At 41.0% G+C, this 23,177-nt stretch overlaps 1 protein-coding gene across 1 annotated transcript; it reads right to left on the bottom strand.

Annotated features, from left to right (window-relative positions):
• Window positions 1-4,191: 4,191 nt before the first annotated feature.
• LOC138821357 (adrenodoxin) lies at window positions 4,192-17,710 on the bottom strand. Its single transcript, XM_070013522.1, has 4 exons — window positions 17,371-17,710; window positions 13,362-13,486; window positions 7,278-7,407; window positions 4,192-5,288 (listed from the first exon to the last, which is right to left on the bottom strand). Exons 1-4 carry the CDS (start codon window positions 17,529-17,531, stop codon window positions 5,174-5,176), a joined length of 531 nt encoding a protein of 176 aa, XP_069869623.1. The 5' UTR covers window positions 17,532-17,710; the 3' UTR covers window positions 4,192-5,173.
• Between the last annotated feature and the right edge of the window lie 5,467 nt (window positions 17,711-23,177).

Raw genomic sequence — 23,177 nt, 5'->3', positions numbered from 1 at the left:
AGTTGACAAGTCTCTATGCACAACTCTGAATATGAGAAGTAATGATTTGCTTAGTTTCCAAGTTTCAGATAACTTTTAAACAGTATACAAGTCTTCAAATGATCCATTTCATACTTCCTTCACCACTAAGGAAATCTGTAAGGCTTACTCAGTCTTTAGAGTTCAGATAAAAATTACATGTGTTCTGTTAAACAAAGGCAAATGAGCTATAATCCATCAGTACCTTCCCCAATTGCTTTGAGATGCTCATCAGAACCAACAGGAAGCCTAACGCTGATGAGAAATCACTGAGGACTAGCAGAAGTCCGTGGAGTCAGACATGTCTAAGTGATGAAAGAGTACCTATCTGACAGACAAGATCATGCAGATTATCACATGACTACAGAGGGCAGAGCCCACGAAACACTGAAAGGACATTTGAAACTGATACTTCAGAACCTAAAAAATCAAAACCAGAGGGATCTGCATTAATCTCATTCAAAACCTGACTCACACATAAATATTTTTGAGTTAAGAAGTTGATTCATTTTAATACAGTGGAGATTCTGTGACCTCCCTGGAAAACATAGCACCCTGACTACAAGACCCTCCTGCAGGCTACAGACTCACTATATTGAGCTCAAATTGCCCATCCATAATAGGTGACCATTACTGAGCCAAAGCTTAATACAATATTCCTTGTAGACTCAGATTATGACAAATATTTATTGTAGATGTACTATGAGCACCTACTATAACAGTCATTGCAGTTACAAAACTCAGCACAGCACAGTGCTTATTCTAAGAGACCCAAAGTTAACCTTTCCTTAGGGGCCCACTTCCAGGATAAAGGCATTCATCCCTTCGTAAGACATAGCTGTCATAACCTAATTGCCTCATAAAGGCCATCTCAACACTGTTGTGCCGGGGACTGAACTTTGGGAGACACATTCAACTCTCAGCAAGCACTGAGACAAACAAGCTGAGTGCTGATGCTTTCAGAAATGGCCAGTAGAGCAAAGAAAGGCACAACCCGCCTGCTTATTGTATAGTATCAAATCAAGTCGAAAAATCACATAGCAAATAATACTTAGATAAGCAATTGAATGAAAGGGAAAGGAATGATAGCAGTGTGTTAGTTACAAGCAAAAATGGTATCTCTCCCCCATCGACTCCTCTGGGAAATTGTTTCTGATAGATTATCTTCTATCTCACCAATTCTGTTACAGCCACATTTGTGTCTGCTAGGAACCATACCTTCTTCCTGCCAGCTGGTCTTCTAACTTTTCAGTTTCTAGAAACTTATAAACAGAAGAAAATCTGATAAAAATAACTTGATATGTGATGTGCTGACACATTAAAGAATTCCTATTGCTGCTTTACCAAGATCATGTTTCTATTCTTTAATATTTCTTGAATAGGAAACAAAGTTTATATGTAAAGTTCCAATGTTTCACTGTGCTCTACATTTAGTTTTATATACTATTTTTAGGAAAATAGCATGCAACACAAATTGTTTTTATAGAGAAGCAATCAAGAGTTATAAAAGGAAATACAAGATGGGGAAACAGAGTCTAAATCTCCCTTAGAAGGCAACTTTTCAAGTGAAATATAACTGTTCTCATAAATGCTGAATGATCATTAGAGAGATGGCCCATGTAATACTTAAATAGCTATCACAAAAAAAAATAGCAAAGTTGTCCGGGAGATAATATTTTCACAATGACAGTTGTCAAAAAAACTTTAGAAATTCCTAGAATGGTCCACTTTAAAAGGTAACTTAGGAGGCAGGGAGAGTGACAGAGGGGTGAGATTGATTGGAATACACTGTAAACATGTGTGGGAAGGTCTCCCCCCATAACTAATATTAGCTAATAAAAATAAACAAAAACCCCCACAAATTACAGGTTGTGGTTTTATCTGTGAAAGCCAAATATAATATTAGGTATTAGCACATAACTGACAATTACAGAGTACTGCTCAAAGGAAGATGCCTTTCTGGATGCAGAATGACTAAGAAAGGGAAACTAACACTGCACATTGAAAAGTAGCCCACTGTTTTTTCCCTTTGACTCAAAAATGTTGGGAGTTACAGAATAAAACAAACTACTGTACCACAATACAGAAAGCAAAGACAGAATATAACATGAAAAACTAAGCTCTTAAAAAGCTTAGAAAGCTGAAGAATACTGTCACTGCTTGTGGCTTTAAATTTTATGTGCAACGGGGTGCTAGTGGCTCACACCTGTAATCCCTAGCTACTCAGAAGGCTCAGACTTGAGGATCAAAGTTTGAAGCCAGCTCAGGCCAAAAAGCCCATGAGACTCTAATCACCAAAAAAAAAAAAAGATGCAAGTGGAGCTGTGGCTCAAGTGATAGAGTTGACCATGAGCAAAAAAAAGCTCACAGACAGTGCCCAGGACTTGAGTTCAAGACTCAGGACACGAAAAGAAAAAAAAAAAAAAAAAAAAAGGTCAGGTAGAAATGACACTATGTACCTTACATAAAACAGGAACAGCTTTTGCTCCCTTTCAGGTACCTGCCCTTACAAGTTAGTCAAGACACAGAGGTTGAGGCTGTGCCTGGGTGTTCAGCCAATAACCCCTTCCCAACCGCAGCAGTCATCCGCCCGTCACAGGAGGGCTAAGCATGGAGTCACCATCTCAGTGCCTGTGCTCTCAGTCTAGTTATCCTGCCCTGCGCTCTGAATTTCTGCCCATAAGAACTGTTTGAAATAACAAAACTGTTGTTGAAGACACACAAGTTTTAGAATAATTTGTTTGACAGCAACAGATAAATCAATAGTTACCTAGAATACACAAATACAAAAGGATCTTTTTTTACGAGCTTTACAACATCGGTTGGGGGGGGGGAGGAGAAGGATTGGGATTGGGGGGGAGGGGGAGGCTGGGAAGGGATGTGAAGGGTAAACAAAGGAGGAGGCTGCAATGCTTGGTAAGAAATGTACGCATTATCCTGCCCATGTAATTGTAACCCCTCTGTACAGTATGTTCACAAATAAAATTAAATTAAATTTTTTTAAAAAAAGGATCTTTTTTTTATCAAACTGGAAAAATAACCCTTAGCTAAACCAACTGTACACTGTATCTTCCACTTAATAAGTTCAGACTCCACTAATTTGAACTATTCTTAATTCGAAATAATTTAGACTGAAAACTTTGGAGTGTTTTGGCTGAGTACCATCATTCAAGGTGCTCTGGGAAGGAATTTGGGTGATCCATACAAAGAGACAAGAATATGAAAGTCGGGGGCTGGGAAGTTGGCTCAATGGTAGAGTGCTTGCCTCATATGCATGAGGCCCTGGGTTCGATTTCTCAGCACCACATAAGCAGAAAAAAGCCGGAAGTGGCACTGTGGCTCAAGTGGTAAAGCATTAGCCTTGAGCTGAAGAGCTGAGGGACATCGCTCAGGCCAAGAGTTCAGCCCCCACGACCGGATCAAAAAAATAGAATATGAAAGTCGGGAACTGATGGATCCTGTCTGAGGATCAAGACTGGAAGCCAGCTAGGACAGATAAATCCCAGAGACTCTTATCTACAATTAACTAGCAAAACCTCTCCAGAAGTGGAGGTGTGGCTCAAGTGGTAGAGCCTCAGCTGTGAGCAAAAAAGCAGAGCAAGAGCTGAGTTCAAGGCCCTGAGTTTAAGCCTCAGTACCAGTACAAAAAGAGAGAACATGGAAGCTAATGAAATGAATAAATTGCTTTAAGACCTTTAAAAGCACAGCCTTCTCCATATAGGAGTATTCACTACTCCCTTCAAGTTCTTCCTAACCCCTATCTACATACTGTTTAATTTAAAATCCTACTTGGCAAATAAATCAGTTTGATTCATGTAAGTTCTTTATGCATCTACCTATTTCATCTACCTATTTTTTATTTATTTTTTTTTTTTTTTTTGTCAGTCATGGGGCTTGAACTCTAGGCCTAGACGCTGTCCCTCAGCAATTCAGCTCATGGCTAGCGCTCTACCACTTGTGCCATAGTGCTATTTCTGGCTTTTTCTGTTTATGTAGTTCTGAGGAATAGAATCCAGGGCCGCATGCATGCGAGGCAAGAACTCTACCACTGAGCCACCTTCCCAGCCCTATCCACGTTTTTTTACCTAATTTTTTTCTGCTCTTCCGCACAATTAGTCCGGATTAATTTTTTAAACAATTATATTCCCAAAGAACACACCGTGTAGCCCCCTGTTATGTTTTACAAATTTATTTATAGTACCGATAAGGATTCAAGTGTCTTCCATACAAAAATGTTGACGTGTGGCACAGAGTTCCCTCCCTCCTCTGGGACTGAGACATCATGATGAGGCCGCACAGGTCACAAGGAAGAAGGGCACGCAGCCCTGGCCATGGGGAGGGAGGGAGGGTGTCCAGCCCAGGCCATGTAGCATGGCAGCTAACCATCTCCTCTGGCTCAGGACATAGAGACCCAAATCATTAACATTTCCATTCTGTATAGCCAGTAATTTACAAATCAGCATTACTTTCAAAAGATTACAAGGGTAAAACTATGTACCTCTTAGATAAGAATAAAGACATCTAATTTTAATTTTTCCCTTGATTTAGTCAGAACAGACATCAACTTTGATAGTGTTACAATGCCTGTGTTCAGACTTATTACTGAATCAAAGTTTTGAAATACATATTTGAAAGTTAGTAAACGCCTTAAAAGCCAATTAAATCTTTTCCATACAGATTTATGTTTAACCACTGCTATACCTTTAAGATCATAAGTTCTCCAGTTTCAGCATGAACATAAAACTCACAAGTACAAGATTCGGGTTCCAGTGGATTGTTTTAATTAGTTAAATGTCCTACTTAAACCATTTAGGTATCTTCCTTCACCCACACCAAACAGAAGTAATAATACCTTTTCCTAACTTCTCCTTCTAGGGAAGCAGACAGGTGTGGTCACATTGTGCTAAAATCACTAAACACACATAAAGTCGGATACAGGAGGTTCTTGACACATAGCTCTCTTTTACTATTTAGCTGACACTTTATAATTTACTACATACTATCAGTACTACCAAAATTCAGTAGTTATACAAGGCAAATTACAACTGTAAAGCTAGTCTGAATAATAAATGCATCCACATTGGTTCTCATTTAATTATACTGAAAATAATTATAAAAATAGGAAATTTTCATGAAAAAATTTTTTTACTGTAGGTTAGGAGTTCTTGCCCATGTCAACAGATTGCCGGGCATCGGCCACTGCATCAGGCACTCGAACAGTCATATTGTCCATAGCTTTGGTCAAACAGACTTGGCAGCCCAGCCGTGACCTGTGAGAAGAGGGTGGAGGTTCGCTTTAGTATTCACATTCATCAGTCACAAGGCGGTGCACAGTAGTTCAGGACATTCTTATGTTTCCTTACCCACAGCAGTTAGGGAATTTATTAACCTTTTAGATTTTCATGAGATCAAAACAGATATAACCAGACTGTTTTTATCTAGCTATAAACTAGAGGGTAACAGACCATAAATACGAAACAGTCTGGTACGGCCAGGCTTCATGTTAGCCTTTATTTTCTATCTACAAATTGATTCAACAGAACTATTACCTTCTGGTGAGAAAGCTGCTGAGCAATGAAATAAGCAGAGGACATAAGAGAACAGAAAATAATTAATCAACCCCAGATCATCAAAATGACTATAGAAAGTACACTTTTTAAAGCTTTTAGATAAGAAATTTAGAACAAATGCATAGACCTAAACCAGTTATCTCTGAGATCAAGCTGCATCTTTAAGCATCTTACAATCTCTGCTGTAGTCATTTCAGACTTATGAGCCTGGTTTCAATACCATAAAGGTGTCTCTATGGCTAGTCTACATTTACTTAGATCCTTTTTAACTTTTTACATTCCATGACTCTCCTAACACAACTTTTTCCTTTATTTGCTTTTTCTTTTCACTTAGAATATTATCTATTCATACAAATACCTACAAATGTTACCTAAATAAAAGGCAAGCAATTAGCTACAAAGGAACCCTCTTATTAAGAAACACAATTCTCAAAATAATACAGTCATTGGAAGTATTTTCTACATCATTCTTTAGGAGAGAAAAAAGGTGTTGACAGAGAATGTGTCACTGAAGGTGCTTTGGTATTCAGTATGTTCCCAGTCTTCTCCTCTCTATCTGTCTTCACTCTATCAAGTGGAAAATAAGAGCTGGGGACACAGCTCAGTGGCAGAGCACTGGCCTACCACATGCAAAGCATGTGTTGTTCTACCCTGAGCACACAACAAAAGAGGGAAATAAACTATGAGAAGAATGACTTTTTGCAAATGACTGTAGTTTGGTGAGGACTCAATGAAATCTCATCTGTAGCTACATCATACACATGGTATTAATAAAGCTACTGTTAAATTTCATTAGCCTCACAAAGTTACAGTTAAATAAAGCCCACCCTAAGCACCAAGCCCTCCCTGAAAGAAGCAACCAGAAATCTTCCTTGACTGCAACTAAGAATGGATAATTAAAAAATAGTAAGTATCACTCAACATCACCTGCAGTATAAATCTTACCATGTTTAAGAGTAACTCTACCTATTAATAATAAAAAATAAGCTCTGATTAATTTACTGTAATGTACACTAAGAAAAAGAACCAGACATCTTAACATTATCACTATTATATATTAAGTGTCTTTGAAAAGTCTGTTCTCTCAAACAGGTAAAATTTTCCACTGTAATTTTGTTCAATTATTATATCTGTCCTTCAAGAATACTATAAAAAGCATTACATTGAATTCCATCCTGCTGAATTGTGATAAATATTAATTCCTGGAGTAAAAATAGACGAAGAAGATGCATTAAGATGTAGAACTTACAATCCTTCTACTTTTTAAAAGGGAACCTTTGGCAAGGGTTCCACTTGGGACAGTGGAGAAATGCCATGCATGGATGGGTACACCTGCCACTGCTCCCTCACCTGGGAGAGCACCCTCACAGGTGGGAAGGTAAGCAGACACAAAGTAATAAAAGGTGCATCTTTCCAGCTCACCAGTATGACTGACGCTGTCTTTTCTTTTAGTACTTTTGTCTTTTTTTGCTCACTCTATGCCCAGGATCTAAGCCATTGCCTAGCATGTAACAGAGACAGCCTAAATATGTTTTTGAATACAAATATTTTTCATCTCTTCCCTCCAAAGACAAGAGGAAACTCAACTGCAGTACATGCAACTTGGGGCAGATACACACAAACACTTTCTGCTCCAAAGGCCTGGGCCTGAAAAAGACAATCATAATAAGGACCCACTCCTCGTCTTACCTGTCTGTTAGTCCATAAGCTAGATCCAGCATGTCATTCTCCTCATCGGTGATTGGATCTAATTTCTCATAAATGTGATCCTCAAAGATGAGGTGGCAGGTAGAGCAAGCCAAGGTTCCTTCACAGGCCCCTACAAAAGCAACAGACACAACCACACTCTCAGTGTCACACCACTGGAACCTGGACTACTGTGTTATTTACTTTAAAATTTTGGTGTGTGCCAGGACTGGGGCTTGAACTCAGGGCTGGGTGCTGTCCCTGAGCTCTTTTGCTCAAGGCTAGCCTTCTACCTTTGCTCCATAGAGCCACTTCTAGTTTTCTGGTGGTTAATTGGAGATAAAAGTCTTCAGGACTTTCCCACCCAGGATGATTCTGAACCATGATCCTCAGCTCTCAGTCTGATGAGTAGCTAGAATTACAGGCATGAGCCACCGGCATCCAGTGCATATTTATTATTTAAATAAATGTGCCATGTTCCTGATCCCTCTTCATGACCCTTCTTTATGTTCTCCTATAAAAGTCAACAAATTATACTTTCCTTATTTTTCTATACTAGAGGAACCTGAAATACAACACACTGTAAGACTCAGTGTAAAATCTGCATAAGAGGGCTGATCCTAACCCAGAGCAACTGGGGTCAGGCTGTGTTACAAGCATCATTACAGAATTGAGTCTGCAGCAGTCACAAGATGCCAACCAGACAAGCAGTGGCTGCAGGAAATGCAGTCTCCTGACAACTCTATAATAAGACAGCAAGCTAATGGTACTTCGAGAGTTTGTCTTCTGAGATTTTACCTGTATGCTTTGTTTTTTTAATTGAGAATTCTAGAGAATAGTAAAGACATAGATTGGAGGAGGGGGAAACAATAAGAGGAAAACAATTTTTTTAAATAATAAAGATATGGGTGTAAATGAAGCCTGAACTTATAACTTATAAGGAAAAAACATGACACCATTTGTGATCCTTTTCTATCTCCTTTTCAACCTATGTGCCTATGTGCCTTTTCTTTTTTTTTTTTTTTTACTTTCTTTGGCCTTGCTACAGAATCTCAGTGGGAATGTAAGTATGGTGAAGGGACTCATAATTGTCATGTATTCATGTGTATACAGACATAGACACACATGTGAACTTCTAGCGATCACATATTATGGAAGGGGCTTCCTAAAGACTTGTAAAACTAGTTAGAGTCATGGCTCAGGAGAGAGAGTCTGTCTAGCAAGTATGAGGCCCAGTAAAATAGGCTTACGCAGAACAGACATTTAAGTTTCTTATAGCTCTATACCTACCTTTCAAATGATCAAAATTGCTTCAGGCCTCAGAGAACACAATGTTAGTGCCAGAGAATGGGAGAGAAGAGGAGGAAATGCTGCTGTTGAGATGGTAGACTCGGCTGCACGGGAGCACATTTCCAAACCCCTTGCACAGCACAGCATGGTGACTATAGTTAATACAACGTACATTTCAATATGATCTCAATGTCTCCCCACCAAGTAAGTGAGCCATTCCACATTGCATACATACATCAAACATCACATTGTAACCCATAAATACATACATCATGACTGACAATTAATAATATCACATGACTTAGCACAACCTTAGGGACCCATTATAGCCACACAACCACAAGCCCCTCCTTGATGTTAGGCTAGTGTTTCATCTACCATCCAACTTGTTTATACTGTCTTCATATCTTAAAGAAATATGTACTTTAGTAGTGCTCTTATTCTGTTGGCATTCTGACTAATATTTGGAGCTCTCTGTCTTAAATTAATTCTCCTAAATTAATTCAGAGCTTTAGCTTGCTACTTTGTACTCTTTTGAACTCCCAAAGCTTACAATTCACCTGGCCTGACAGCTTAAAATTATAGTACTTTGCTTTTATTTGGTTTTCACTGTACTGAGGCCTGAATTTGGGACCTTAGCTTCATTAGGCAGGTACTCTACCTGTGGAGCCACACCTGCTACCCTTCTTTGCTTTACTTATGTTGCAGATAGATGCATACTTTTTGCTCCTACCAGTCTTGGACCATAATCCTCACATCCAAGTCTCCCAGCTTAGACTGGGATGCCTCATCGATGCTATGCCTTATATGTTTAATGAAATGTGGGTCCCATTAACTCTACTAGAGTTCACCTCAAACCACAATTCTCCTGATCTCTGCATCCTGAATAGCTGGGATTATGGGTGAAAGCCATCATGTTCAGCCAAAATTACAGGACTCTTGACAAGTTTTGTGACAAGACTGTGATTTTGCTAGAGTAATAATCTTGTTAACCTACACAATTTTAAGCCTAGGTAATTTTAAAATTACACTAGAATCTTAAGGTATAGTTGCGTACTACTCTAAAGACTGATGGCTAATAAAATGTCACCTTAGTTTTATTTTTTAAAAAAGGAATAAAAATAATACAAGTTGGACCAACCCTCTGAAATTCCTATCATAAATTATTTCTCAGGGAAAATTAGGTATCTGCAGACTGTGTACTTTTCCTGTCATATAATGTGAGTGCCTGATGACAAGAAGAGGTGGTTTCGTGTGTGCGCATCTTATGTCAAGATCATGATGCTGACAAGACAGGGTGCCCACCCCCACACCTGACCCCTTCCCTAACACAGGCCTAGAACACAGCTGCTTGAGAGTATTGTATGTAGAGTTATGCAAAAACACAACATCTAATTTTCCAAAGTAAAGATTGACCTAGCAGTCAGAAATACATTAATAACCACGATGGAAATCAACACAGCTGTATATAAACATTATCAGGACCTCTCGATTTCAATAGCTTCCCCCAAAGCAGACAGATGAAGGGAAGACGTGATACAGAAGAAAAATCTCAATCTGAGACCCTATCCTAAAGCAAGGTAAATTGAATCACAGATGTGCGGCTGCCCTCTAGTGACAGAGTACTGCAATACACGCTGAAAACCATCACATAAGGCATCTGCAGTAAGAATCCTTACAAATTTGTATAGCTTGCGGCATTCACAACTATCCATCTTCATTTATTTATTCACTCATTACTTCTATGCAATGAGGAGTTCAGTGAGAGTGGCGTTATCCCTCGTTGGTCACAGGGACTGTGGCCGGTCCAGAGAAGACAGACTAAGGCAGATAGGGGGACAGTGGAGAAAGGACAAACACCAGGTAGCCAGTTTAGTGGTGCTGGGCTACTCAAAACAAGTTTACATGGGCCCAGGCTAAGGAGAGAAACCTCCCTCAGGAATGGGTGTTCCTTCGTCACAGTGTCCTGCCCATCTCTTCCACGGCACTGGTCAGTCTAGAAATTTTATCTTTCCCCTGTTCCATTCAAGGAGGTATCATGTAAACTGAGAGTTAATGGATGAAAAGCAGCAAACACATTTGTAGATAGGAAGACAATGAACTATCTGAACAGAGGGTAAAATATGTATAAAATGCACAGAAAGAAAAACAATCTGGTCTGAGTTTAAGCTAAGAAGAGGCCAGTATGGCAAGGTTGGGGAGAATAATACTAAATGGCATGGATTGTGTAAGTCATTTAGGCCAGAATAAGAAACATGTATTTGAGTTTAAATGCTACAGGCAGTCATTTAAAATGAGAGCTCTGACTTCCCTGGTGATGCGCAGCCACTGGGCTCAAAAGCAGCAGCAGGTAGCAGCTTCAGGCCTGTAATGATTGAAAAGTGTCTGGATAGAGCCAATAAAATATACTGGAAACACAATGTCTTGGAGACATGACTGACAGGAGGAGGCTGCTGGTTGCTGGGGGAGAGATTAGAAGATTCAGGCTTCAGTTGCCAAGCAGTGCTCATTACTCAAGCAGAAAATAGAAAGTGAAAGACTTTAAATCAATGCGCTTAAACTAATGTGTGGGGGGGGGGGGCACAGGGTTTAAATTCAGGGCCTGGCACTTGCTTAGACATCTTGTTTACTCAGCTGGCATTCTACCCTTGAACCACACCTCCAACCCTACTTTTTGCTAGTTGTTTTGGAAATAAGAGTCTAGCAAAGTTTTCTGCATAGACCGACCTTGATCTATGATCCTCCATGTCTCAGCCTCTCAGAGCTGAGATTATAGGTGTGAGACGCTAGTGCCTACCAAAACTAGTTTTCATATTTTGATACATATCATGAACATCTACTAACCAATAAAAACAAGAACCCATGAAAAAAAGCCGCAAAAAAAATAACCCTGAGTATTTAATTCATAAAACAAATTTTCCTCAGTAACTCTATCCCCAGGAATTTACTGCAAGAAAATTCTAGAACATGAACTTAGAAAAGTACTCAAGATGCTCTCTTTAATATTCCTTATCATAACTGAAAGCTGGAAGCCACCTAAATATTTAGAGAAAAGGATGCAGTAAGTAAATCATGGCATGTCTAGATAAAAGTATGTAGTTATTTAAAATGATGGTCACAAAAGAGTATTTAATGGCATTGTTTGTTAAGTGGCAAATGTATGGTGGGGGGGGGAGGGGAGGGGAGGTTGCTAATGTCTAAACCCAGTAAGTTTTGTGTGTGTGCCACTGAAGGCAAGCCTAAAACTACATCACTGTCTTCAAGTGTTTATTAAAATAATCAAGACTGTTCCTTTAATGCCTTTGAAAGCATACTTTCTAAGCTCTTTGCCAACTTAGTACCTCCTCCTAAATGAACAGCAGGGTTTCACAGTGATTAAATTTCTTCATCATGTGAGATCATGTGCAGCCTCCTTCCATAACTGCTTTGGGGTGTGCTTCCACATCACACCACCACTAAATGGAGGTTCAATTAACTCTGTTATTAAAATTCAGATTAAAGCTTCTCAAATACAACACAGCAGCACGATTCATGCACTTCTGTCAAAGCTAGGAGATACTTCTGTCAGCCCAAGCAGCTCTGCCATATGTTAATGAGCTCAAAGTTCACAATCCACCACAACAGTGAACTTTAAAACTAGCAAATCTCCCTGACATGTAATAAATGTGAAAAGATTCACAACACTTTAGAAGCTAGTATATTTTGTTTTAATATTTTATATTGTTTTCACTTTATGCAATTCATATTTGCACTAAATGCTACTATGTTTTTTAAAGCACATGGAATTTTTCCAGGAAGATTTGCAGACAGGTCAAATAGTGACAGTGCTTGGTAAGGAATTCTGAGGAATTCAAGCCTGCTTTGCTTCCCCAGTGACCACAAGGCTGCTGAATTTCACAGCCAAGCCACAAATACTACAGCGCTTAACCACAGTTAACACAATGGTGGGTCCTCTGCTAAGTCCTTCACTTCCCAATTTTTTTGTTGTTGTTGTTGGTGGTGGTCATGAGGCTTGAACTCAGGGCCTGGATGCTGTCTTTTGCTCAAGGCTAGCACTCTACCACTTTGGACCATAGTGCCACTTACAGTTTTGTGGTGGTTCATTGGAGATAAGAGTTATACAGACTTTCCTGCCCAGGCTGGCTTTGAACTGGGATCCTCAGATCTCAACCTCTTGAGTAGCTAGGATTATAGGCATGAGCCACCAGCTCCCATCTTTCACTTCCCAATTTTTAAGAACTCTGTGAGACTGGAACTATTACCCAAACCTACAGAAGAGAAAACTGAGATATAAACAAGATAAACATTTCATGGCTAGTGACAATGATGGCTTGTGTACCATAGTCTGTCTGACTTAAAAGTGATACATATTATCTTTCTATATATTATGTACATAATTGTATCTCCTTTAATTGTGAAAAAATAATTCAGTAAACATTTTCAGTTAAAAGTGTAGCCAAGCCAGACATGGTAGCACATGCCTATAATCCCAGCACTTGGGAGGCTAAGCAAGAGGATCTCAAGTTTGAGGCCAGCCTGAGCTACTGAGCGAGAGACCCTGCCCTCAGTCTGCAGGAAACAATTAGGTAACAAATGAAGCCATAGATTTCTGGTCACTTGGTCACTTATAAAGATTACAATAGTATCACTCTCCTATTCCTTACAAATGAAAACTCCAACACATCCTGAATTTCAGTATTTTATTTAGTAATCAACAGGTTAGAATTTCCCAAAAACACCAGCTGAAACCTATTCACTGGCTTCACTTATGAATTTGAAGGAGTGTTCTATACTCACCAAAACCATCAATATCCAGATTATTTTCAATCACAACATCTAACAAAGAGTCACCAATTTTTCCTTTGGTTGTTAATGTTTCACCGTCACGGTTTATAAAGTGGATTGTTATTTTATCTTCGGAGCTGGAAAAGAAAGCAGTTGCTTAGTATTTCTAGGAACTTTAAACGATAAGTGTGTGTGTGTGTGTGTGTGTGTGTGTGTGTGTGTGCACGCACACACACACACACACACACTGGCCATGGGATTTAAATTCAGGGTCCAGGCACTGTTCCCGAGCTTTTTCACTAAAAGCTGACACTGTACCACTTGAGCCACAGTTCCACTTCTGGCTTTTTGCTGGCTAATTTGAGATTTTAAAAAATTCTCACAGATTTTCCTGCCTAGGTTGTCTTAGAACTGTGATCCTCAAATCTCAGCCTCCCAAACTGCTGGGATTACAGGTATGAGCCACCAGGACCTAGCTTGCAAATCGTAATTTAAGAGGACTGTAGGAGCATAGCTCAAGTGGTAGAGTGCCTGCCTAGAGAGCACAAAGCCCAGTACCACTAAAAAAAAAAAAAAAAAAAGAAATTAAGTTTAAATAATCCTTTTAACCCATGAGGTTAAAAATATTGAAGCATGCACATGCATATGAATATGCTTATTTTATGGTACTTTTTTCTCTCCAAAGCTTAAGAAGATCCAATCAAAAGCATATCCTTCTATCCAACTACCCAGGTTACAAGTCTACCACCTTAAAGGAAATATGCCAGACTACCTGTTGATAGTCTGGCTCCCCACTGGTCACAAGCCTGTACCATGTGACTCTCATCTGTTCACTAGTAATGACTGGTGTTGGTAGATTCTGAAGGTTTTCTCCCATCCAAGAAATAGTAAAAGCTTTAAGCTAGTCCCATAAAGAATAAGACTTCACACTAGGAAATAGATAACCTCTGAGTCCTGTACCATCACCAATTAAGCAGCCATCACAACAAACAACTATTTTGTTTTTTTGTTTTGTTTTTGTCAGTCATAAGGCATGAACTCTGGGCCTGGGCGCTGTCCCAGATCAAGGCTGGTGCTCTACCACTTGAGCCACAGAGCCACTTCTGGCTTTTTCTGATTATATGGTGCTGAGGAATTGAACCCAGAGCCTCATGCATGCAAGGGCAAGCATTCTACCACTGAGCCACCTTCTCAGCCCCGACAACTATTTTATTTATCCAGCTGGTACTGGGGTTTGAACTTTGAAATCAGGGCCTTGTACTCACTGGGCTTGCTTTTTGGGCTGGAACTACTTGAGTTTTTTTGTGCCCTAGCTGGTTTTGCACTTAAATCCTCCAGATCTCGGCCTCCTGAGTAGCTAGGATTAAAGTGAGTCCCAGGAGTCAGCTCAAAATAACTATTGTCTATGTTATCCTTCACCCATTGTTTACTTTTACATTTAATTCTGCTGCACACAGAGGAGATTTCAACCAAGCTGAGAGGGGTGTGCTGTCCTACAGGTCTCAGCAGGCTTCTAATGTGGGGAGCGCTGCATCTGCAGACAACCCTGGAGGGGGGAGGGTGGGGAGAGATGAGCTGCTGGACAGACATGGGGTAGGAGTATTTCTCAGTTAGCAGGAGACTCTACTGAGAAGCATGGTAAAACCAGAGCCCACAATCCTAAAGAGGTAGATTGTCAGAAGAGCCCATTCAAGATAACCCAGGCAGAAAGTTAGCAAGACCTCATCTCCACAACCAAGAGGGATGTGGTGGCAAATACCTCTAACCCAGCTACGTGGAGTGGATGAGATAGGCAAAAAGTTTGTGACCCTATCTGAAAAATAACTAAAGCAAAAAAAAGGGGGGGGGGCGCTTAGGGGTGTGGCTCAAGTAGTAAAACACTAATCTAGCAAATCAAGGCCTGGGGTCAAACCACAGCATAGCCTAAATTTTTTTTAAGTAGAAGAAAAACAAGACAAAAGGACTTGCAGACAAGGCTGAAGAAGTGCAACTCCTTGTATTGAACTGAGTGAACTCACCATTACCACCAAATAGATATATATATACACACATATATACATTTATGTGTATATACATGTACATGTATGTGTACATATGCATACCTACGCATATATTTGTGTATGTATATATGGACATGCATACTTAGTGTTATACCGGAATTCGAGGACCCCCAGAAGACCACCAGAGACCACGATCAATGTAAGCAACAAAGAGCCAGTTTATTGCAAGCTTGAGCTTGCTTGGTCCTCCGCGCACATGGTAACCAGTGACGCTAAGAGGCCCTGAGCATAGAATCAGCGCAGCTTTTATAGTACTGAACAAACAACTTTAAGGAACTTTTACATAAGAAATTACATGATTGGTTAACATTTAAAGCAAGCTTAGCTGGGCAAATAATGATTGGTTGACCTTTACAGAAAAATGTCCTTGGTCCATAGCTTGACGGAAAAACGGTTACGAGTCACACCGGGTTACGAGTCACACCCGGACCAACAGAATGCATGGCATATCTCGCCCTGGGCTCTGAAGTACGGGTTGGTCAGAAACTCTTAGTCCTAGGTGGCTGGGGGGGCACCACCACTTGGGGGCTAACACCTGCCTTAAGCAAACACCATCTATAGCTCCAAGAACTGTGCATGGCTTTCTGTCATAAATTCCTAGCATTAGGGCTAAAGTGGATCACGAATCAAGTCGCAGAACTGAGATGGAGTGTTAAACAAAAATGGAGTTGCTTAGGTTTCTTAGAACATTATATTTCTTCCCTAGGGCCTTACTGCCCCAGCCTCCTGGAAGGGCGTTGCAGCTATGGGGATAATTCTGAGGACTCTGCGCCCTTGGTCAAGGCTGTAAACCCTTTGAAGTCTTTTACTAAGCAACTCTAGGCTCCCAGGCTGACATTCCATTACTGAGTAACTAAAACCAGTCACAGTTAAAATCATACCAAAAAACCATAAAATCATCTAGCACAAAGCAATTCGTACAGAAGCAAAAATGAGCAGTTAGTAATCATAACTTCTAATTTCTATCACATTAAGCATTAATGTTACTCCATGCCTTTTAATAAATTCATTCAGGGGGTGCTTGCCTACTTTGATGAGGGGAGTCCAGTTTTTCACTCCACTCCTCAAGGTTTTAGCAGAGTTTTTAGCAAGCAAAGGTACAGAACGAAAATGGCTGTCAGGTGCTGTCTATATATTTTTAGTTCTTCACTTACATGTGTGTATCCCAAATAATATATTCAGAGGAGACACCTCCCACTTACAAAAGCATACATGTTCCCTTACTAGTTAAGGTAGATAATAATCCCCGTTCTTACAAAGCTTACCAAGCAGGAAGTACAGCCCTCAAAGGCTAGTGCCCTTTGGCTCACAGGCCGCAGAAGGTGGGGAAAGCCAGGAAACGGGGGCCAAATAAAATCCTGCTCGCCTTCCCCAGGATCAAACGACACCCGCCGAGCCGGCTCAGTAGGGGGGTAACCAGGCCTAAGTCTTCCCAAGGAGAAAATGGGACAGCAGACAAATCGCAGACTCTCCTTCCAGCGGCACCTACTCGCCGGGGTCAAAGAGCTGGCGGAGGCCTTCGGCGTGTAAACCTCCACCGTGTGACCTCGATCCAAAACGGCGAAAACCCCCGGGCACAGAGCCTCTGACCAAGTTAGGCAACTCGGCCCTCGTGGGCCAAAGGCAAGTTCAGGGTGTCGCCCGGGTCTGTCCAGGCCGGGTCTGTCCCGGGGGTCAAGTGCACGACCCGGCTCCGGTCCCAGCAGGGGGGAATCTGGCAAGGTCACCACAAGGTCAACCGTAGCTCAGACCCACAGAGCGGGGGGGAAGCCGGGGGACCCGGAGGCGCGGGGCCGCGAGCGGGGCACCCCCGGGTCTCCACGGCCCGTCCGCAGGGAATGGCTCCGGAAGGAATTAGCGGCCAGGCGCCGGGGAGGCGACGCCCCCAGCGGCAGGCCGGGGAAGCGCGACGCGGCCGCCGAGCTTGAGGCCCACCCGCCCCGCACGCGCCCCGGCCTCACCTGCTCCACGCCCGCGCCGACACGCTCAGCGGCCGGCTTCCCCCGGGCACGACGCGCGCCCTCGCGCGGGCTCCGGCGACAAACAGCCAGCGGTGGGCCGGGCCGCGCAAGGCCGTGGAGGCGGCGGCGCGCAGGACCCGGGCGCCCCCAGCGGCGGCCATGGCCCCGGGTGTGTGGGAGCTGCCGGAAGCGAGGCGGACCACCGGGCGGCGGTCCCCAGAGGGCGGGGAGACGGGGGTCGCCGCGCTGACGCTAAGGGGCGCCGGACGGGCCGCGCGTGTTGTTGCTCTGAGCGGATGCGCAGCGCGCCGCCGACCTTCGGCGTGACCTATAAACCGGCCCGCTCCGAGGTCGGCCCCGCCCCTCCCGCGGAAGACCCCGCCCCTCTCTTCCAGGCCCCGCCCACTCCCTTTCCTTAGGGGCGGGGCTACGTGCGAACGGCCGGTTTTGCTTTAACCTTCGGGCTTCAAGTACAAAAATTTCATTTATTAAAACAAAATAATGTCACCTTTGTGAAGCAACCATAGACACGTCAAATATTTCAAAACGTGGAATAGTTAAATGACTTAAATAATCTACCTTTTCAGTGATTTTTATTTACTTAATTTTAAACCTAGTCAGTGTGCTTCTGTATTTTATAAAAATATAAAGCACTTGGTAAAATAGCTAGTTTGCACCAGCTAAGAAATAGCACTTACCCTTGTCTAGTTATGATTTTATTTTTTTTATTTATCTACTTTTTTTTTTGCTTATGTGGTGCTGAAGAATGGAACTCAGGGCCTCATGCATGCAAGGACAAGCACTTTACCACTGAGCCACCTTCCCAGCCCTGAGATGTAATGATTTTAAAAAACATAAATTCAATATGTCGTAGGAAAATCTGCAAAGCACATAAGGAATTATAGCCCTTACGAATATAAATGCACCTTCTAGTGATTATATGACTCAAAACTACCCAAATTTGATAAAGTAGCTTCTTTAAAATGTCATAATAGGCCTTGTTTTGAAAATGTTATTAAAAATAAGAAACATCTTGATTAAACCACAACATCAGCATTTCTTAACAAAAAATGTAGTATTTACATGGAAAGGTGGGCATATCTTGTATTCAAGTTTTCAAGTTTGATCACCATTAAAATATTCTCTACAACTGATAAAAACTAAACAAAGTATAATGATGAGGTAATATATACTTTGAAGAAATTATTTGAAACAACACTTAAATATCCTCAATGCCTAAACTGTAGAATGCTTTTAAAGATCCTCCATCATGATTATGACATGTATCTCGGTTTCTTCGTCTTAGTCTTAGTCTTTTAAAACATGCCTAGCAGGAACGATTCATTTCAAAAGATAAAGCCAAATAGAATATCTGGAGGCAAATACCCAGTAAAAACAATCTCTGGTTAATAACTAAATCTCTCTCTCTCACTCCCCACTCCCTAGAAAAACAAAACAGTTTACAGCAACAGCTATTCTGGGCATATCAAATAAGGACGGTAAGAGATTTGGAAAGTTTCCAAATGCCAATAGAAGTTATGCATAATTATTTTACAATTATGACTATAAAATTATAGATTGTTACAATCATGAATTTATTTAGGGCTGCTAGAGAAGGTAGGTCAGACAAATGCTGCGAACACAAAATGAGAATTGGAAGGAAATTTTCTTTTGTTCGAATGAAATTTCTAAAACCAGAAAAATGAATTGTAAAATATACTTCATTGTATTTAGTATGTAATGAAAAGAGAGGCTTTGAGATCAGAAAAAAAAGGCAATGTTCAAACCCAAGGTCTACCACATAAGCAATCCACGACCTTGGATAAATTTTTCTCTCCAAGGATCAGTGTTTCCACAACTCATGGATAAGATATGGCATGTCAGGGCCACTCCCAGGGTTAGACAAACGGACACACAATGTCCAGAGTGTCACAAACCATGCTCAGTACATGTTCCCGAGCCTTTCCCATAAAACAGCTAAAGACACAAGTGTAAATGCTCTAAATACAATATAAGATGCTTTAAAGAATATCCAAGCCTGGCTCCGGTAGCTCATGCTTATAATCTAGCTATATAGGAGGCTGAGATCTAAGAATTGAAGTTCAAAGCCAATGAAGGCAGAAAAGTCCATGAGAATCTTATCTCCAATGAAGTACCAAAAGGCCAGAAGTGGAGCTGTGGCTCAAGTGGTAGAGTGCCAGCCTTAAAAAAAGTTAAGGGACAGTGCCCAGGCCCTGAGTTCAAACCTCAATGCCTGCACATGCGCACACACTCAGATACACAAAATTCATAGGAAAACAGTATAGATTGGGCAAAGTCCAGACAATGTATGGATCATAATTACATTTATTGGTGGAGATGGCTTGAGTAAAGAACAATCATTCAAGTTGGAAAGGATACCACAAAATTCGGACAATCTTGAAAAGGAAGCTGTAAAAGAATAGTTGCTTTTGGTGTTTTGGTTTTGGTTATGGTTTTTCACATGATCAAATCTTCAAGGTCAGGTGGTTTAATGAGAATGAAAGGAACACAGACACACATTCCTTCTCTGCCCAGCCCTCCTCTAGAAAATCCAGATCCAGCTTTGACTTGGGTGAGAAACAGCATTCTGTTTTGAGGACAATGCTCTATATACACAAAATGACTGTATATTTGCCTTAGTAGCCCCAGAGATCTCAGATAAAGAAGCTTGCACATTCCAATATTCCTTAGTAAGCATCAGAATTATTCAGCGTGATCATGGAGATCGAGGATGGAAACATGTTGTCCAGATTTTTTTTTTCATTTTTTTTTATTGTAAAGATACTATACAGAGGGTTACAGTTACATGAGTGAGGTAATGAGTACACTTCCACTTCCTCTTGAACATTGTTACCCCCTCCATTGTTTTCCCCCTACCATCCCCTCCCTCCCTCCCTTCCCCAAGGTTCTTTTTTTTTTTTTTGATTGTGATTAAGTGATTACTTAATTTCCGGAAATTCACAGTATTGTGGAATAATGATGCTCATTTAAAGTCACAAGTTCATTCTAACTTTCCTGGAGCAAATTGTCTATCACAGTCTGTAATATATAACGGTGCTCATATGTTATATACCATATATGTGATCAGCAGCATGGGGATATTTAGTAGTGGTTCAACCAGATGAGTGGGAGTTCTTTGTTTCTTACGTCCTGTTAGTTTTGTCATATCACCTAACATTTTGGATTCATCATCCACTTATCAGGGAGACCATGTACTGTTTGTCTCTTCGTTCTTGGCTTACCTCGCTCAACATGATTCCTTCTAGCTCCATCCATTTCCCTGCAAATGCCATTATTTTGTCATTTCTAATGGCTGCATAATATTCCATTGTGTATTGATACCACAATTTTTGGATCCATTCATCTGTGGTGGGGCATCTAGGTTGTTTCCATATCCTAGCTATTGCAAACAGTGCTGCAATAAACATGGAGGTGCACGTGTCCTTGTATATTGGTTCCTGTTGTTCAGGGTAGATGCCTAGAAGTGGTATGACTGGGTCGTAAGGGAGGTCAATCTTTAGCTTTCTAAGGACCCTCCAGACTGCTTTCCAAAGTGGTTGTATGAGTGTACATTCCCACCAGCAGTGTAATAGCGTTCCTCGTTCTCCACATCCCCTCCAGCATTTGTCGTTGGCTGATTTGTGGATGTGGGACACTCTGACTGGGGTAAGGTGGTATCTCAGGGTTGTCTTTATTTGCATTTCCTTCACCACCAGGGATGATGAACATTTCCTCATGTGTTTCTTTGCCATTTTTATTTCTTCATTTGAGAAGTCCCTCTTTAGTTCCCTTGCCCATTTAGTAATTGGTTTGTTGGGTTTGGGAGGGATTAGTTGTCCAGATTTTTAAAGGTAAGCAACTGTTAACTAAAGATTACAGAATTCCAGAGGGATTAGTGAACATAGAGTTTATAAACACAGACCAGGCAACAGGGCATCCTTGAGTGTGTGCTTTTGTGTATTTGCTTAAAGATTCCTTGTTCATAAAATGCCCACTGCCCCATCTTTCTCGTCTATTAAATCCATATTTCGAAGTTCTTGTTGCTATCACAAAATGACGCAGACTAGGTAAGTGCTTAAATCAACTTAAACATATCTATATCCTCAAACATTATCATTTCCCCTTCCTCCTCTTCTTCCTCTTCTTCCTTTTTTCTTCTTCCTCCTTCTCTTCCTCCTCCTCCTCTTCTTCTTTCTTCTCCTTCTTCATTTTTTGGGTGGTATTGAAGACCCCACCCCTTAATACCGCTAGATTGAGAATTAAAATTCAACTTGGATCTTAGGGGCAAGGCAAACATTCAAACCATTTCCCCTTTCTCCAAATGCCACCTTTCCCATGAAGCCTACTCATCTCAACAGATCATCTCATTGTCAGCTAAAGGCCTGCACCCTGCATGTATTCTCATAAACTGTGCTGTGTCCATAGTTTCACATGGAAGGATGTTTATAGGAAGTGCCTTGTAGTTTATAGAGATCGGCCATAAAGTTCCCATGTTTATTAAGGACCTAGTCTAAGCTTCATGGAACTTTGTTCTATCACACATAATTTGTATATCTCTACTGGAGTTCCAAAGAGTAGGGATGCTATCTTTGTTATCCTCTTCTCAGTACTTGGCATAGTACCCTGCTGTTGGAAACCCCAGAGTCCTGTGGGGATTGTGACTGGCTGCAGAAGATCTGACCTTACAATGGAAGAAAACCACTGTCTGAATAATTGTTTTTACTCTGGTGTCTAAAACACACAGGGTTATGAATGTTTGACCTTTTGTATTAATTCCTGTCAAAAGACATCACCTGGGGCTGGGAAGGTGGCTCAGTGGTAGAGTGCTTACCTTGCATGCACGAGGCCCTGGGTTCAATTTCTCAGTACCACATAAGCAGAAAAAGCTAGAAGTGGTGCTGTGGCTCAAGTGGTAGAGCGCTAACTTTGAGCTGAAGAGCCTGAAGGACAGCGCCCAGGCCCAGAGTTCAGGCCCCACGACTGAGAAAAAAAAATGCTATCACCCTTGCATGTACTTATCTTAGTGGAAGTTCCTGGATCCCTTACCAAAATGTGCTAAAGAACTTCTTGACTTTTTGTCATTCCCCTCGGAATGTGTCCTTTTGCCTGTTTTCCTGTAACTCCTTAAAGTTTTCATTGGGCTAATTTGAACCGATAGTATCAGAGGTTGAAAGAAAATTTGAGTTTAATTGTGAAACACTATGTTTCACAGTTTAACTCCTTTCTTGCCCCATGGTGGTAATTTGAATATTAATAATTTAATAAACAATATTCTGAGATATATCACTGCATGGGCATTTCTTCATCTGTTTCCCCGGAATCTGCTGGTCAAAACCAGGACTCTGCACAGAAGACATTCAGTAGTGGGCTGTGTTAGGAACTATATTAAACTTTCACCATTTCTAGCTCATTGGATTATTAACAACACTGGAAGCTTGGGCTGGAGGTATAGTAGTGCACAAAACAATCTTTGTCCTCTTGTTTTACAGATGAGGAAACCAAGGCTCACTGTGGTTGTGACTTCCTTAGGAATCATACTGTTTGTGAGTAGTAGGTTCACCATTCAAATCTAGCTGTTGTTGGTTTCAAATGCAAGACAGAAGGAAAAGGATTGCTCATTTCTTACATTCAAATTAAAGATGCAACTTACTTATTTAAATAAATTTCCCTATTAGTCTTATTGATCTTCCCTGCCTGCAGGCTTGTCTTCTTTCCAATAGAATATAGTATATATAGTGATATATATACATATATATGTATATATCTATCCATATCAATCCTTGACA

This window comes from Dipodomys merriami, unplaced genomic scaffold (genome assembly GCF_024711535.1).
Source record: "Dipodomys merriami isolate MVZ:Mamm:240054 unplaced genomic scaffold, mDipMer1.0.p SCAF_91, whole genome shotgun sequence".
NCBI classification, from domain to species: Eukaryota; Metazoa; Chordata; class Mammalia; order Rodentia; family Heteromyidae; genus Dipodomys; species Dipodomys merriami.
The sequence above is the reverse complement of the archived record's forward strand: the minus strand, read 5'-3'. Positions and strand labels throughout refer to the sequence as shown.